Below are 16,835 nucleotides of genomic sequence, written 5' to 3' on the forward strand. Positions count from 1 at the left end.
GACACTAAGGTAATACCGATCGCCTTCACACTGACATCTGCTGTTGTCACTTCTCCCAATGGTAAACGGATCTTGTTCAGGGCTGGCCTAGCCCTGATCTCAAGGATAATAAGATTGCTCTCCTGATGACGATTGCTTGTGCTGTGATCGAAACGTCGTAGTTTTTTTTGTTATTTTATTTAAACCTATCTACGTGACTTTACCGAAAGACCCAAGAATGTGAATTCCTGCAGTCACGAAAGCTTTAAGGCAACATTCAAACGTGATTCTTGGAAATCCGAATGAAGTCCACAAGACACAAACACCTCATGAAAGACCCGATGTAAAAGGTACCTGGCTTCAATCTTCCGTAAAGCTTACGGGCTACCCTAAACAACATCCGGTCGATGCACAAAAAAGGAAAATAGAAAAAACTCTCCAGTGTGCGACTGGGCTCACCCAGAACCATGGAACATATAACAATTCAATGCCCGATTCACAAACATAATGGAGGCATTACAGTGATACAATCTGCTACAGCTGACGCAGTCATCCGGCTCTACCACCTCAAAGAAACATTATTGTAGTTGCTACACGTCTGCACATACGAATAAGATGTTTGTGAAACTTGAATCGATGTGGTCATGCTATATAAAGCTGCTGCACTGGCTGAAATTGTCAGTTTGTATTTATGCATGTTGTTGTTGCAACGCGTTTTCTCAGTGGTCCGTGAACAGTACACGTCGTGTTGAGTGACCAGAACGACACGTACTGCCCCTTCGAGCTTAGTTGTTCCCCTAACTGATAAATGGAGGCTAATGAAAACACTGTTCGTACAGACGTGTCTAATGCCATACAAGACATTGATGTATGGCACCAGTTACCGCAAATGCGAGCTGTTACCTGAGCAAAATGTAACCAAGCAAAAAGTACATTTAAAATGAATAAATCCAACACTCAGTTCAGCAGAAAATACTGAACGTATGATCACCAAAAATAGAATGCGACTTCTAGATTTGAAGCTTTCGTGACTGCAAGGATGAAATTGTCAGTTTGAATTTATGCATGTTGTTGCAACGCAACAACAACATGCATAGTGGTATTCCAAACTCCCAGGGTGGTGTATTATCATCTTGTGCTAATTCCAAACTTTGTCAGTGGTGCGTTTCATGCTAATTTCCTTTGTCAGAGCGTTTGCTGTTTGCCCCCTCACAGCTTAAAGGGAGGCGACCAGCGCTTGGCTTTCTTCACTCCAACCCTGCCCGCTGGACAGGTTGGTCCCTTCACCTGATGAAGGCCGCTTGTGTTGTGGCCGAAACGTCGTGATTTTTGTTGTTTTAATTTTTTTACCTACGTGACTTTACCGAATAGAACCAAAGAGTAAGAATGCCACTTATAATAATACACATTAAACAGGATGTAATTGAATGGAGTGGTGGCACTAGGAAACTGACGAAACAACCAGTTAAATTCCCAGCCACAGTTAACATCAGTGGGTGAAGAATGACCGACATGGTGTGGTGAGGCCTTCGTTTAAGCAGTGGGTTGACAAAACGCTGTAAATGATGAACAGTGAACACATTACAATTCTCCAGTGAACTGTTTATCAACACATGGTAAACATGCCTTTAAAAGTGGCAAGGCTCCAAAATACAACTTGTTAAAATGTTGTTGTTGGGTGTCAATTTAAATTTGACATATCCACATATCTGTAACATTCCCAGAGTAAAGAACATGACAACTTAAACTGGACATATTTCCAGGTACATTCATGTTTTTTTCAACTTTTAAATACACAGCAAAATAGATTCAAAGCTTTCGTGACTGCAGGAATGACTCTTTGGTTCTTTCGGGTAAAGTCGTGTAGTAATTTCTTTCGACGAGACTTTACCGAAAAAAAGTGTAACACTGCAAAATGTCATGAATGAAAATATTAACATCAAAAACAATTTTAATGAAAAAAATGTGGAATAAGTGGTGCAGAGCTAAAAGCAGCTTTTTTTCTTATATCCAAATACTGATTTCTAGAAGAGATCAGATAACGGTAATATATTTACCACATGAAAAGGGTTTATATTGCCATTTATAATGCAAATCAATTTAGAAAACACGTAATATACAAGAATGGTTCATTTTGCAATTCCAATCATCTGCTGACAATTCATTGTAAAAGGGCCTTACAAAACATTTATATTACATCCAAAACAGTATTATCTGTAATGGAAAAAGATAAAAAGGTCAAACATTGGGGCACTATACCGCATTTCTAGCTTTCATCTCTGAATATGCAAAAAAACTCGTGGGAAGAACCCAAAACTGTCTTGCATGCAATCACACTTTTTCAAAACACACACTTTTTACAAAGACCATATTATTATTTCTGCAATTATATATATTTTTTGGCAGTTACAGTATATCCATTTTCCAATAAACATTTACATTTGGCGCAAAGTGTTTTCAATTTCGGAAGTCATACAAGGCAACAATTTGAAGAGTACATTATCGGTAACTGCCTGATACATTTCAGGGGTCAATTAGTCCACCGCACTCACACTCACTTATGACAGCATAGACTTGCTGCAGATTAGAACCCCAATCAGATTTCAATGCTTTAACTCTCACCATGACAACAAATAACTTCCCCGAATCACCTAATCAGTTTTTAATTGAATAGGTATAGTGCAATGTACCATATACATCTTTAGCATCAAATATATATAAGGACGAAACTAAAATATTAAACAAATAACAAAATAAATAGACTGCTTACAACACTGGCTATCCTTAATTTTGCATGTATTATCCAACTTGTTTTGTACGTTTAACACGTAAAAAAAACTCCAACATTCTCGTCGTTTGCATTTGTTCATATCCCAACACATTGCATTAGATTGTAATATTCTTAAAATCGACTCAAATCCATGACACTGCTCATTTGTTGTACTTTCATATTATATCCTGCAGCTTTGAATATTATTTAAATCTGTGCTTCCAAATCTATGTGTGTAATCCTTCAAAGCTTATGCAATTTTATGTACAATTTAATTTTAAGTGAGAGGTTACGTAAAACAGCGCTGATGCAAAAATTATGGTCCTTCCAATCACGTAAAACTCTGGGTTGACATGATGCTACGAGTTGGTAATAGATGAAATTCATAATAAAAACAAATCATTACAATATAATACGAAACAAAACTTAGAAAACAGCACATCTTGTTTCCGTGAATACAAACTACTAAATTGATGGACATAAGATTTACTTTTGTTGTAAGTCAAAAACCTTTGGGTCATACATGAAAGCCCATACGAGCAAAAAAGTGAAATGTTATCAACTGCGTAACATGGCCAAATTGATGCTGTGCCTTGCCTTTTCTTACACCGAGCACTCCATCCATGCTTTGTTATACGCAGGATACACGACTGCAATATTATCTTTGTCAGTCTTCAAACTCGCGCAATCATAGTACTCCTGTTCTAGTCAATGCATAAGCTGTCTGTGCAATGAAAAATCAATCTGAAAAGTTTACCTCTTGAATTAAGGCCTTATATGGCTTGGCACATTCTTATCTTTCAGAACTGGTTGTTCCCTATACCACTATCTGTAACCTTGAGTACACAGACACTGGACGAATACTCATCCTTCACGTTAAGGTAGACATTGCAGGGTTTTAGACCATTCTGTTTTTGCTTAACTAAACAATTGAACCAAATTGTCCTGCCACCTAGGGACAATCACATCGAACGTTTTATTTTACACTCTCTCAATTGGGATATGTCGTGGTGTTTATTAGGTTGTAGTTTTCCACTTTTTCTACATATATACTTGTTTATAGAGTTGTAGATGTATAGATGTAACACTATATTACATGGTAAAGTGAATTTGGCCACCTTTTTGTGAAAGTAAACATATTTGCTTAAATTAACATTATTTTCAAAGCAGAGGAAAGTTGGTAGTCTGATGCAAAGTCTTCACGGTTGTTTGCATGGAGGCCACAGGTAAATAACCGCACCGTGCAGCCAAAGTTTTCCTGGTCATAGATGTTCTTTGCCTGCCACCGTTAAGTCTGTTTGAGACGCTTGCATGGAGGTCCCAGCTGTGGAGACTGGGCCGTGGCCAAGGCACGGAAAGCATCCGCAACCAGGTGAGGGCGAGACAGAACCATGGACTTCCAGCCCGCCGTCTCCATTACGTCCATCGCATGACTGCAAGTACAAGTCAGGGTTAAGCGAGCTCCTAATAAGCAGTGTCTATAAGGATTGGGGCAAACGGTTAGTCTCCATTAAAAGGGACTGTAATGCAAATTGCCAGGTAACATCATCAATGTTACGCAGCTCAGTGACAGTCACACTCTCACTAGACTTGCCTGTTTATTATGAAGTCAATGGCCCGGGCCTTCAACTGCTCTGCACTGTGCAAATCGGCCAAGATCAAAGTCTCTACAACATTTTCCACCGACAAGTTTGTGCATAGTGCCTCCTCGCACATCACCTTCAACCTCTCTAATGCATACTTGAGAAAAGTAAAAACAAAGTGCAATTTCAGTATTAAGAACACTATTTTCTCTACCTATTTCGCTTGTATAACATTCCCTCACCCCATGAACTACTTTATAAACGCAGTATATAGCAGTCAAATGTTTGAGAATTTTCTTAAAACATGACATCAACCTTTCAGCATATTTATGTTTTAAGTCATGTATTTATTGATCTCTACTATAATTAGGGGTCCTTGTCCTAAACTTTATTATATTGGTTACAAAGTCATGCAAATTACAAAGGAGGTGAGATGTTGTTTTCCAAGAGCTTAAAGAGTTTGGTTGTTAAGCTGATAAACAATGCAACTGCAAGCCACCATATTTCAACTCTAGCAGAATATTAAACTTTAATGAACAAAGCTTGAACATGCGACTTTATACGATTTGTATTCTTATTTCATTACAATCGCTTTAGGAACTATTGAATATGACGTTCCAGAAGGGAGAGTAATGACTCTTAACTGATTATCTGGCAGATCTTCAGGAACAGCAGGATATCCGTTTCCTTAATAAAAGTATATTTGTTCCAATTTATTTCTATACAGCCATGCCATATCAAACAATCTTTTAAAACACTTCCCTTTATTTTATTACTAATTGTATCAATTGTTAATGTGATTAACAAAAAACCCTCAATACAAGAACACACAGCCAAATGGTTGCGCTTAGGATAAAAATGCTGCATGTGAATGCACTTCAATGCACACGCACTAGCCTCTAGCATGGACTAATACCAGTTTGACATTCAATTCAATTGTGAAATTGCATGACAATTTATATTTTTTGTTGAAAATTCAATCATCTCCCAGGACATCAATTCCAAAACCTGAAAGCACTAATGTGAACGTCTGCATCATATACATTTGCTATTCATATTATTTGTGACACGGGCTTTAGAAAATACCTAAATGCTGTTTTAATTTCACTTGCGACCTACAACTGCATACCGATACATCACAAGGTGGTGCGATCTCATGTTAATATTTTAAGCGTGTAACCTTGTCAGCAGCGGCCAGCAGCTCATCAGCCATCTTCTCCAGGTTTGGAGCCCTTCCCGTATAGACAAAACTCATCATTTCCTTGAACACGTCAGGCTCCACATCATTAATCTCCACTCGATTCTGCAAGGTAGCAAGACAATATATTCAAATTAACTTCGGCATATATTGGGATACGAAAATATAGCATTAAATAAAATAAACATCCTTTATATCTACACAACACATGTAAAGTGGCTCCATTCAAGTTGTATTCAACTTGCCGATGACTATTTATTGCGCGTAATAAATCCATTCTTGACACACATGCAATGGCCTTCTGTGAAATGTTGTATAAAAAATTGCTATAAAATACAATCTAACATTCCCTCGGAATGAATACTTTTTGATAATAAATGTGCAATGCGCCAAAAGAGTTACTAGGGTAATAGTTCAACATTTGACAGCACTCTCAAGAGATACTTATCAACCGATCCATTGTGACAAATGCACCTTGGAAATGTATGATCACAGTATTAATGTGCTGTATTAAGATTGCATTTAAAGATACCTTTTTGCTCTCTTCCATTTCATGTTCAAACATAGCATTAAAAACAAGTGACCGACCTGAAAAAGGTAAAGCAACTGTTAACAAATACAGTAAAACCTTGGATTGCGAGAATAATTTGTTCCGGAAACGTGTTTGTAATCCAAAGCACTCGTATATCAAAGCACTCGTATATCAGTTGTGATCACGTGACGCTCGGCAGACAAAGCGTATACGTACTACTCGTATTGCAAAACCTCACTCGTTTATCAAATTAATATGTATTAAAAAATTTTGCTCGTCTTGCAAAACACCTGTAGACCAAGTTACTCGCAATTCAAGGTTTTACTGTACAGTGAATTGGAAAAACACCGGAATGTGGTACAGACACATTTAGATGTTATATCTAGAGATCAAATAATCTAGATACAAAAGAGGTAAAATCCAGATCCATATTTTATTTCATATGGCATATCCATTACAGATTTGTCAAACATGGACACAAATAAATGTCCAAATTAGAGGCTCAAAACCTACACAATAACTGCATTGTGAAAAATGAATTCCTGCACAACGATGATATAGTGAAGTAAATAAAAACGGAATAAAAACTTTAGCAACAGGATTATTAAATATGTTTATCTCTCACACAATACAATATTACATTTATATATATGTAGTGACATCGCTAATGTCACTGTGTAATGCCGGCTACAGAGAGGCACGGCGTGCGATGTATTAACATCACGGGCACCACGTGGATGTGGGTGCAGTACCGGCCCGAGAGGGGCATGGTGAGCGCTGTCTGACAGTGCTGAGTGGCACCACGCTCTGCGTGCAGTGCCGACCCCTACAGGATAGGGTGTGAGAGTGCTGGCCATGGGAATGGGGTTACCAAGGGCCATGGCACTTGACCACGAAGGACACGTGACCGGTAAAGTGTACACAGGGCCCCCAGGTGGGGGCTAGGGGTGGTCACGTGTCAGGGCCGGGAACCCGCTAGAGGATTCCAGAAGGTGGCCGTGGCCAAGGGCGGAGCCACCCTCACCACAGAGGATAAAAGCCGGGTCCCTGAGAGGGACCGGCTGCTGTTGTTCATCCTGAAGAATATACGTCCTACAAGAGTCACCAACACGTGGACCCGGACCCCGGCCAGGGTCCGGTCCGTCGTAGCTAATTCCCGTGTAATTAGTGTAGATAGCCTGGTGGTCCACCACCATAGGTTGTTCATGTGTTAAGGGGTAGTACCCCGTGTGTCGGTTGAAGAAGTGCGTCTGTGACTCAGTTGAATTCACTACACATATTTACTGATGTATCCTTTAACAAAAAGCATTACAAATTGACGTAAGCATTTGCCAGTGTTAGTTAATAAAATTCAGTGTAAAACAGGAAATGGCTGTAGTTGATTATCCCAAACTAATTACAGTATCATTAATTATATGGTTCTATTGTACACTAAACGACGCATGTGTTGCTTGTTGTGGCACAGACCTGCCAATACGGCCTTGTGGGCTTTAAACTCCTGGCCACCAACACGAAGCAGGCAGTCAGTGAAGCGGGAATTGTCCCAGATCTCCCCGAAGTCAACTGCCAGCCGGCAATCTGGTACTTTGAATGTACTCATGCTGGATTGACCAGAAATGTTCACGGAATCCTGCACCACAATAACCTGCATAAACATCAACCAGCTTTGAGAAGGCATTGATGATTTTTTTTTACAAATCCTCACTTAACTTCACATTTTGCATGAAGATGTAGGCTTTGGTTCAATCAAGCAAGCAAATCTGCACAAACATCCTATATCAGAACAAGTGTTGTGAATAATGCCAAAATAGTGGTCCGTGAAATGTTTTTCATATTAATAAATTTTCATTCTATATTTTTGTCAAGTTATTTTACACTGTATAAACAGTTTCAACAGGTAGTGAGGCCCCTAATTATGGGTTCTGCACAACAACAGAGGAAGTGAACAGCCTTCCTTGATGTGCTTCCTTTCATTATCAAAAATGCTTGTATTTTGTAAAGGATTTTAAAGGTAAAAAAATTAAATCTGGTGATTAAAAGGACCCCCCCAAGGACAAGAAACATTTACATCAATCTGGCTGATGTCCGAGAATAGGAAAAGGAATTAATGTGGCGACATTTAAACAAAACACTTTATGTAATACCTGACATTCTAGTTTATAAAAATGTCAAGGTTTAAATATAAACACTATCCAGAGGGAGAAAACCTAAAAAAAATTACGATTGATTATTTAATTGTTGTGCTATGTTAACTCTAGCACCAGTGGAAGAAAAAAGTGCTAGGAGAACTCATGTTAACAATTTCCCTGTATGGAACAGGGAAAGTAATTATTACAATCTTCAATTAAGTAGAATATTGACTCCAACTGTGCAATTGTAATGAATAAAATAGAAAATTACACATTAGCTGCAGCATGTCATACTTACTTCACCAAAGAGTGTCAGTTTGTTAACTGGAAGCAAGCTATTAGATTCATCAAACAAAAAATCTCTTCGAATGAATTTTTTAAATCCCCAGCCTTTTCCTTGGACAAAGCGGTATGCTCGCGGGGTATCTGTAAAAAAATAGGTTTCAAACAATACTCACCAGTTCTTACAATAAACTGTGGTAATTTCATGTAATGGGAAAAAAAACTTCATTATATTTTCAAAGTGTAAAGATAGCAATGTATTCTGAAGCCCTGCGCCACGGTGGCAGTCAACTACCTCGCCTGGTATATAGGTCATGGGTTCGATCTCAACCCGGATGCCTGTATATTTGGAGTCTGCATGTTTTACTTGTGGTTGCATGTATTTTTATCCATGTCTTCCGGTTTTTCCCTCCATATTTATAAAAATCCAGAGTATTTGGCTGCTATGCATTTCCACACAATAAGCCATCTCGTTAAGCTATTGTTTGTGGCCAGGGCACTTCTGAAAAAGAGCTATGTACAGTGAGGAAAAAAAAGTATTTGATCCCCTGCTGATTTTGTACGTTTGCCCACTGACAAAGAAATGATCAGTCTACCATTTTAATGGTAGGTTTATTTGAACAGTGAGAGACAGAATAACAACAAAATCCAGAAAAACGCATGTCAAAAATGTGATCAATTGATTTGCATTTTAATGAGGGAAATAAGTATTTTACCCCTCTGCAAAACATGACCTAGTACTTGGTGGCAAAACCCTTGTTGGCAATCACAGAGGTCAGAAGTTTCTTGTAGTTGGCCACCTGGTTTGCACACATCTCAGGAGGGATTTTGGCCCACTCCTCTTTGCAGATCTTCTCCAAGTCATGAAGGTTTCGAGGCTGACGTTTGGCAACTCGAACCTTCAGCTCCCTCCACATATTTTCTATGGGATTAAGGTCTGGAGACTGGCTAGGCCACTCCAGGACCTTAATGTGCTTTTTCTTGAGCCACTCCTTTGTTGCCTTGGCCGTGTGTTTTGGGTTATTGTCATGCTGGAATACCCATACACGACCCATTTTCAATGCCCTGGCTGAGGGAAGGAGGTTCTCACATGGCCCCGTCCATTTTCCCTTTGATGCGGTGAAGTTGTCCCGTCCCCTTAGCAGAAAAACACCCCCAAAGCATAATGTTTCCACCTCCATGTCTGACAGTGGGGATGGTGTTTTTGGCGTCATAGGCAGCATTCCTCCTCCTCCTCCAAACACGGCGAGTTGAGTTGATGCCAAAGAGGTCCATTTTGGTCTCATCTGACCACAACACTTTCACCCAGTTGTCCTCTGAATCACTCAGATGTTCATTGGCAAGCTTCAGACGGGCATGTATATGTGCTTTCTTGAGCAGGGGGACCTTGCGGGCGCTGCAGGATTTCAGTCCTGCACGGCGTAGTGTGTTACCAATTGTTTTCTTGGTGGCTATGGTCCCAGCTGCATTGAGATCATTGACAAGATCCTCCCGTGTAGTTCTGGGCTGATTCCTCACCGTTCTCATGATCATTGCAACCCCACGAGGTGAGATCTTGCATGGGGCCCCAGACCGAGGGAGATTGACAGTTCTTTTGTGTTTCTTCCATTTGCGAATAATCGCACCAACTGTTGTCACCTTCTCACCAAGCTGCTTGGCAATGGTCTTGTAGCCCATTCCAGCCATGTGTAGGTCTACAATCTTGTCCCTGCCATCCTTGGAGAGCTCTTTGGTCTTGGCCATGGTGGAGAGTTTGGAATCTGATTGATTGCTTCTGTGGAAAGGTGTCTGTTATACAGGTAAGCTGAGATTAGGAGCACTCCCTTTAAGAGTGTGCTCCTAATCTCAGCTCGTTACCTGTATAAAAGACACCTGGGAGCCAGAAATCTTTCTGATTGAGAGGGAGTCAAATACTTATTTCCCTCATTAAAATGCCAATCAATTTATACAATTTTTGACATGCGTTTTTCTGGATTTTTTTGTTGTTATTCTGTCTCTTACTGTTCAAATAAACCTACCATGAAAATTATAGACTGATCATTTCTTTGTTAGTGGGCAAACGTATAAAATCAGCAGGGCATCAAATACTTTTTTCCCACACTGTAACTCAGTGGGCCTTGCCTGGTAAAATAAAAATAGTTCAGTTTAGCTTTTAACTTCAAGGTAGATGAAAATCAGACCTGGATTTAAGTGTATGAAGATATAGTTCATATGGATTAGGTGAATGTGTTTGTGTATTAATAATGCTTGTCTTTGTAAACATGGTTGTGTGACGTGAGTTACATGTTAACATTACCAAAGACAACACCAAAGCAAATAATAAGAAAAAAAACATGAAAGTTTAAAACAAAAAGATAGATTTAGACTCTCAGAAAAATGTTAATAGCCTTAGCAAAGCACAGTAAATGTATGGATGTCATCACTTAAAATAGTTATCGCGCATTGAAAGAGTATCCTGAAAGTAATAAGGCAATTATAAAACAAACAATATGAACCACTAAAGCAAGGTAAAGAAGAAGTGTGAAATGGGATGAAAATGCCAACCTTTGTAAAACCACCAGAAATGAATAAAAAAATGGATGAGAATACAAACAAAAATAATGAAGTTGTAATAAACAGTGAGTGCAAGCAGAAAAAACAAAGCCGTCACTTGATAAATTACAATGGAATAACACATGGTGAAGATTGTAAAACTAGGAAAAGAAATGTCCGTGAATGACAATGTCCAGGTACACTAAGCAAAATGAAATTATTATTGGAGGGTCAATATCATGGAAAACAGAAAAAATATGCATAAAGGCAACTTCTGAAGGTGGAACAGGATCAAGAGCACTTTTGGAAAATGAATTTGATAATGAAAAGTTGCAATGTGCTACAGGATGAAAGATTCCAATCTAGTGCATATTACCTACTATGAAACACTGATTACAAATAGAAACACTGACACATGGAACAAAACTACAAAGTACACAAAGCATGGAGAGAAGTATGTTGAGAATTACAGTGAGAAACTGAAAGAGGAACACGTTGGTCAAATCAAAACGGCAAATTAGAGACATCATATTCACTTTTGTAAATATAGATTGGGCTTGGACAGGACACATCGCTAAATGGGATGGTTGATGGATGAGACTAGTGGTCGAATGGGAAGAAAAGTAGAGTACATGCCCAAGACGATGTCAAACGTAGACAAGGAGATATTAGATCAGCTCATGTGAAGGATGAGGGATGGTGTTCGTAAGGTTTATAAAATGTTTCAAGCAGTCGATAAATAATGGCTGATTATGATATAATCCTGTTACCAAATACACATATGACGTGAATTGATACTTTAATACAAGTAGTTTCACCCATAGCCTTGGTTTCCTCTCCCTTGGCATTAAGAATAGAAATCTTGAACTTGGCGTAGACTTCACTCTTGGGACAGCTGACCAATACCAAGTACAACGATAGGTAATCTTTGCTCTCTTCGTCAAAACCCTCGGGGTTTATGCGTAGGCACCTGATTGAACATATGAACAAGACATGGTCGTTAATATTAGGTGTGTATGTACGCGCAGACTACATTACTAAAACAATATAGTATGAACTAAAACATGCACTATGCAAAATTGTTCTAGTAAAGCACCTCCGTGAGCATTGTGATTTTTTTTAATGTCATAAAATAGCCAGAATTTACTGTACCATTTCAATGTATCATTGGTGCCTGCTGAAAATGTAGAACTCTTGAGAACTTGGCCCATTTCTTCACGACAGAAGCTGAAATTGTTGATGGTCCACATATAAGAGAACTTCACGACCTTAACCTGAAATACACGAGCACATAACAGCTATAAAGCTCAATCATTACCATAAATACATGACCATTGAAAAACCCTGAAGTATTTCACCCACACATCTGAATATTGTGCTCAAAAACACAAACTGTCTATAAGGAAAGAAACATTACTGTAAATGAAAGGGTCTTATTAGTGTTCTGGGATTACCTTGCATGTTCATTACTGCACAGCGTTAACACAAGTCTCAACATGTCATAGATTAGAGTGTGCAATAAAAGGCCTTTTTATTTTTATTTGATAAAAACTGCTGCCCCTTTTGTAAAAATACACTACCAGTCAAAATCAGAGACAATTATCTAGTATAATGTTGTTAGTGCAATTCTATGAACTTTGCAATCTGATGTACAAAAATAGCCTGTACAATGATAATCCATAATTGCACTTACACATAATTATGAAACCATTATGGATCGCTTTGCGACGAACAAAAAACGTGTAAAAGTTAAATGCATTAGCCATGCGCATACTTTGACCGGCACAAGATGGAGACCCGTTGAATGTGATTGGCCACAGGGGAACAAGTTACCTGTGTGTAGCACCAGCTTTCTGCGATGGGCGCATTGGACATTTCAGACGGAGGTGGGGGGCTCGGGGCCCTGGACATGTTTGCATTGAATGCGAGGGAAGTGACATCATCAGGTGACATTAAGAGGGAAGTGACATCATGAGGTGACATTAAGCAGGAAGTGACATCATCAGGCGACATTAAGAGGGAAGTGACATCATCAGGCGATATTAACATGTAAGTGACATCATCAGGCGATATTAACATGTAAGTGACTACGAGATTACGAGTTAAATGTTCTTGCTGTGGTTTTCACACCTGACGATGATTGCTTGTGTTGCGGTCGAAACGTCGTAAGAATTTTATTGTTTTATATTTTTTATTATTTTATTGTTTCCCTTCTACGTGGTGACTTTACCGAAAGAACAAAGAATATGAATCGCTGCAGTCACGGAAGATTTAAATAATTAAATAAATCGCCAGAGATTGATTATTCGTGCAAAAGAGCGTCGCGTAACCGATCACTCAGGAGTGGGACCTGCGCCTTTAGTGGCACCCCGACGTGAAACGAGCACACGGCACCAACTGTCCCCACCTCCTGAAACGGAACGGGGTTTTACAATCGATGCACGTGCAACTAGTCTCAATGATTGTTGCGCACAGGAGTGCTTCAGGAGAGCATCAGCGAGGTTTTACTGTTCCTCCTCCACTGGAGGGGCGCAGGCTACAGCACAGCGGTTTACCACCAGGCACTCCGTAGTTTGGGTTGTGTGGACACAACATCGCAGGGCTGTGAGACTTCTTGAAGGAGGAGATGTGGCACATCAGCCTGTTGATGTTTTGATTTAAAGCTTTCGTTACTGCAGTAATTCATATTCTTAGCTCTTTCGGTAAAGTTACGTTGAAGAGAAACAATAAAATAATAAAATATATTGTGCTTTATATATATTTTATTGTTTTATTGTTTCCCTTCAACGTGACTTTACCGAAAGAGCTAAGAATATGAATTAGTGCAGTCACGAAAGCTTTAAATCAAGAGTCCATCTATGTTCTGAAAAGAGGAGATGGGAGACAAAAAAATAATTTATGCTGTCTGAAAGCCACCGTAAGCATGAACAATCAATTAAGACCTGAAATGGTTTATCAAATCCTTCCAATGATTGCTAAGCCAGAGTCCATCTTCTCGGTTGAAATTGTCTCTGTGTTTGTATATGTGGATAGCCTCATGAACAAATCTCTCATGGTAGCCAGATGGATTGCAAAGAACCTCTGTCTTGGAGAAGTCAATGTCATGTGAGCCTACTGAATTATAACAGTGATCTGCCATGGTCGAGGTGTTGGTCCTACCGTGTTTAAGGTCTGCTTTGTGTTCACGAATGCGGTCCGAGACATGGCGTTTGGTTTCTCCAATGTAACTACTACCACAGAGGCAACTTAGTTTGTAGACACCAGGGTACTGTATGTCGTGATAGCGAACTAATGCGTATAACGCTCCCACGTTTATAATGAACTTAGGTGGGTGACCACTATTGATTCCCATGTCACAGGGCTATACCTAATACATGAAAACTTGAAATGAAACTTGAAATAACAGACTGTTGAGGCAATTGCTGTTGGGGAGTAGCAGCGTCTATGAAGGCTGGCACAGCACACGAGCAGTGGGTGGCCAACAGCAGGCCCGGCCACCAGAGACCCACAGAGACCCACAGGGACACACAGAGACCGACAGAGACACACAGAGACCCACAGAGACTCACAGAGACCGACAGAGACACACAGAGACCCAGAGACACCCACAGAGACACACAAAGACACACAGAGACCAACAGACACACAGAGACTCACAGAGACCCACAGGGACACACAGAGACCCGTAGAGACCCGTAGAGACTCATAGAGACCCATATAGACCCAGAGTGACTGAGACTCGTAGACACCCATAGAGGCTCAGGGACTCACAGAGACCCATAGAGAGACCATCACCACCACCATCATCACAACTATGATCATCACCACCATCACAACCACCACCACGATCACACTGCACCAGGTACTCATTTAAAGCCATGGCGACCCATGGAAAGCGGTTTAAATATTCGGCACCGTTATTGGTCGTGAGTGGGGAGGAATTGAACTCTGTTCACTGGGTTCGCAACACAGCGTTGCAAGCCACCACACTGCCGCACCCCATTAGGACGACGCACACGGCATTGACAACCTTGATGCTTCCGGTTGCTTGCGATGAAGTGACCGGTTGGCTCAGCCTGTCAAGAGCACCGAGCTGTACCGCTGAGACCATGGGTTTGAAATTCAGGCAACTTGCTTGTGATTTTAAACCAGGTTTCTCAAGCGTATTGCATTTGGCTAAATTCCAGCTGAGAATGAAAATATCAGTTTCACTCTCGTACGTGAAACATTTTTCTCGGTGGCAGGGCGTGTGGGGAGGTGCTGCTCATGACTGTTTGGGGGGGGGGGGGGTGGTGGTGGCACGTGGCCCCCCAATGATCCGATCAAAATCCCTCATTTCGATCGGATCAGTGGGGTTTACAGTGAGGGAAAAAAGTATTTGATCCCCTGCTGATTTTGTACGTTTGCCCACTGACAAATATAATTTTAAGAAATATAATTTTAATGGTAGGTTTATTTGAACAGTGAGAGATAGAATAACAACAACACAATCCAGAAAAATGCATGTCAAAAATGCTATAAATTGATTTGCATTTTAATGAGGGAAATAAGTATTTGACCCCCTCTCAATCAGAAAGATTTCTGGCTCCCAGGTGTCTTTTATACAGGTAACGAGCTGAGATTAGGAGCACACTCTTAAAGGGAGTGCTCCTAATCTCAGCTCGTTACCTGTATAAAAGACACCTGTCCACAGAAGCAATCAATCAATCAGATCCCAAACTCTCCACCAGTCAACGCCCTACCTGGTTGATTGACGTTGAGAGACCACGCCCACACACGTGATCGTCTAACGTGGTCGATTCCCACGTCCACACAGTAGGAATCGATTAATGAAGGTTCATTTTAGACCACTGTTGATTCCCATGTTATCCCAATGCAAATCGATTTTATTAGCCTAAGCCACAAATAAATCGATTCCCATGTTATCCCAATGGAAATCGACTCATACATCCGTAACTCTACTATAATGGATTCCTAATGTTATCCCATTAGGAATCGGCGCGAGTATAGTTAATCGAAATTTAAATCGATTTTCCCTGCAGGTGACTTGGCGCAGCAACCACGGTAAGCCGAGCCGATCGATACATCATCGGGTGCCAGGTTGTGGTGGACGTGGGGAGCGGTGGTGCAGTGGTTAGCGCACTGTGTGTGTGTGTGGGGAGCGGTGGTGCAGTGGTTAGCGCACTGTGTGTGTGTTGAGTTTGTGTGCGTTGGGGTGGTAGCTGTGAACACAGTGGGTACTGTGTGGTTAGTAGTGACAAGTACATTATTATACAGCAGTGCCTTAAACTTGTTATTAGATTCAAGTATAACGTTGCAATGACTATTGTTTGCTAAACATAACTTAACATTTTTAATGACTGAGTTGAGTTTATGCGTGCGTTGGGGTGGTAGCTGTGAACACAGTGGGGACTGTCTGTGTACTCAGTAGTGAGTAGTACATTATTATACAGCAGTGCATCTCATACACACACATCTCATACACACACATCTCATACACACACATCTCATATACACACACACATCTCATACACACACACACACCTCATACACACACACACATCTCATACACACACATCTCATATACACACACACATCTCATACACACACACACATCTCATACACACATGCATCTCATACACACACACATCTCATATACACACACATCTCATATACACACACACATCTCATACACACACACACTCGCATGCATCTCATACACACAAAGACAAAGACCCCCGTATAGCCTTAACAGACTCGGGGCAATGGCTGGGAGCCAACACCTATGAAGGCCGGCCCAGCACACGATGGGGTGGGTGGCCAAACACCA

The 16,835-nt window shown here is 40.4% G+C and overlaps 1 protein-coding gene across 3 annotated transcripts; it reads right to left on the minus strand.

The window, feature by feature from the left end:
* Positions 1-4,193: 4,193 nt before the first annotated feature.
* On the minus strand, positions 4,194-12,952 carry LOC142912565 (speckle-type POZ protein-like). Of its 3 annotated transcripts, none has more exons than XM_076060687.1 (8): positions 12,839-12,952; positions 12,158-12,279; positions 11,824-11,975; positions 8,490-8,617; positions 7,530-7,692; positions 6,063-6,118; positions 5,513-5,635; positions 4,194-4,489 (listed from the first exon to the last, which is right to left on the minus strand). In XM_076060687.1, the coding sequence occupies exons 1-8, from the start codon at positions 12,914-12,916 to the stop codon at positions 4,334-4,336; spliced, it is 978 nt and encodes a 325-aa protein (XP_075916802.1). In that variant the 5' UTR covers positions 12,917-12,952; the 3' UTR covers positions 4,194-4,333. The 3 variants fall into 3 exon arrangements, with proteins under 3 accessions (XP_075916802.1, XP_075916800.1, XP_075916803.1); XM_076060685.1 differs by having other exon boundaries at positions 4,196-4,489; positions 7,530-7,707; XM_076060688.1 differs by lacking the exon at positions 12,839-12,952 and adding an exon at positions 12,699-12,786 and having other exon boundaries at positions 4,198-4,489; positions 7,530-7,707.
* Between the last annotated feature and the right edge of the window lie 3,883 nt (positions 12,953-16,835).

The sequence above is a fragment of the Petromyzon marinus genome, unplaced genomic scaffold, assembly GCF_048934315.1.
Source record: "Petromyzon marinus isolate PM22_M1 ecotype Great Lakes invasive population unplaced genomic scaffold, UKy_Petmar_22M1.pri1.0 PM_G_Scaffold_21, whole genome shotgun sequence".
In the NCBI taxonomy this organism is placed as follows: Eukaryota; Metazoa; Chordata; class Hyperoartia; order Petromyzontiformes; family Petromyzontidae; genus Petromyzon; species Petromyzon marinus.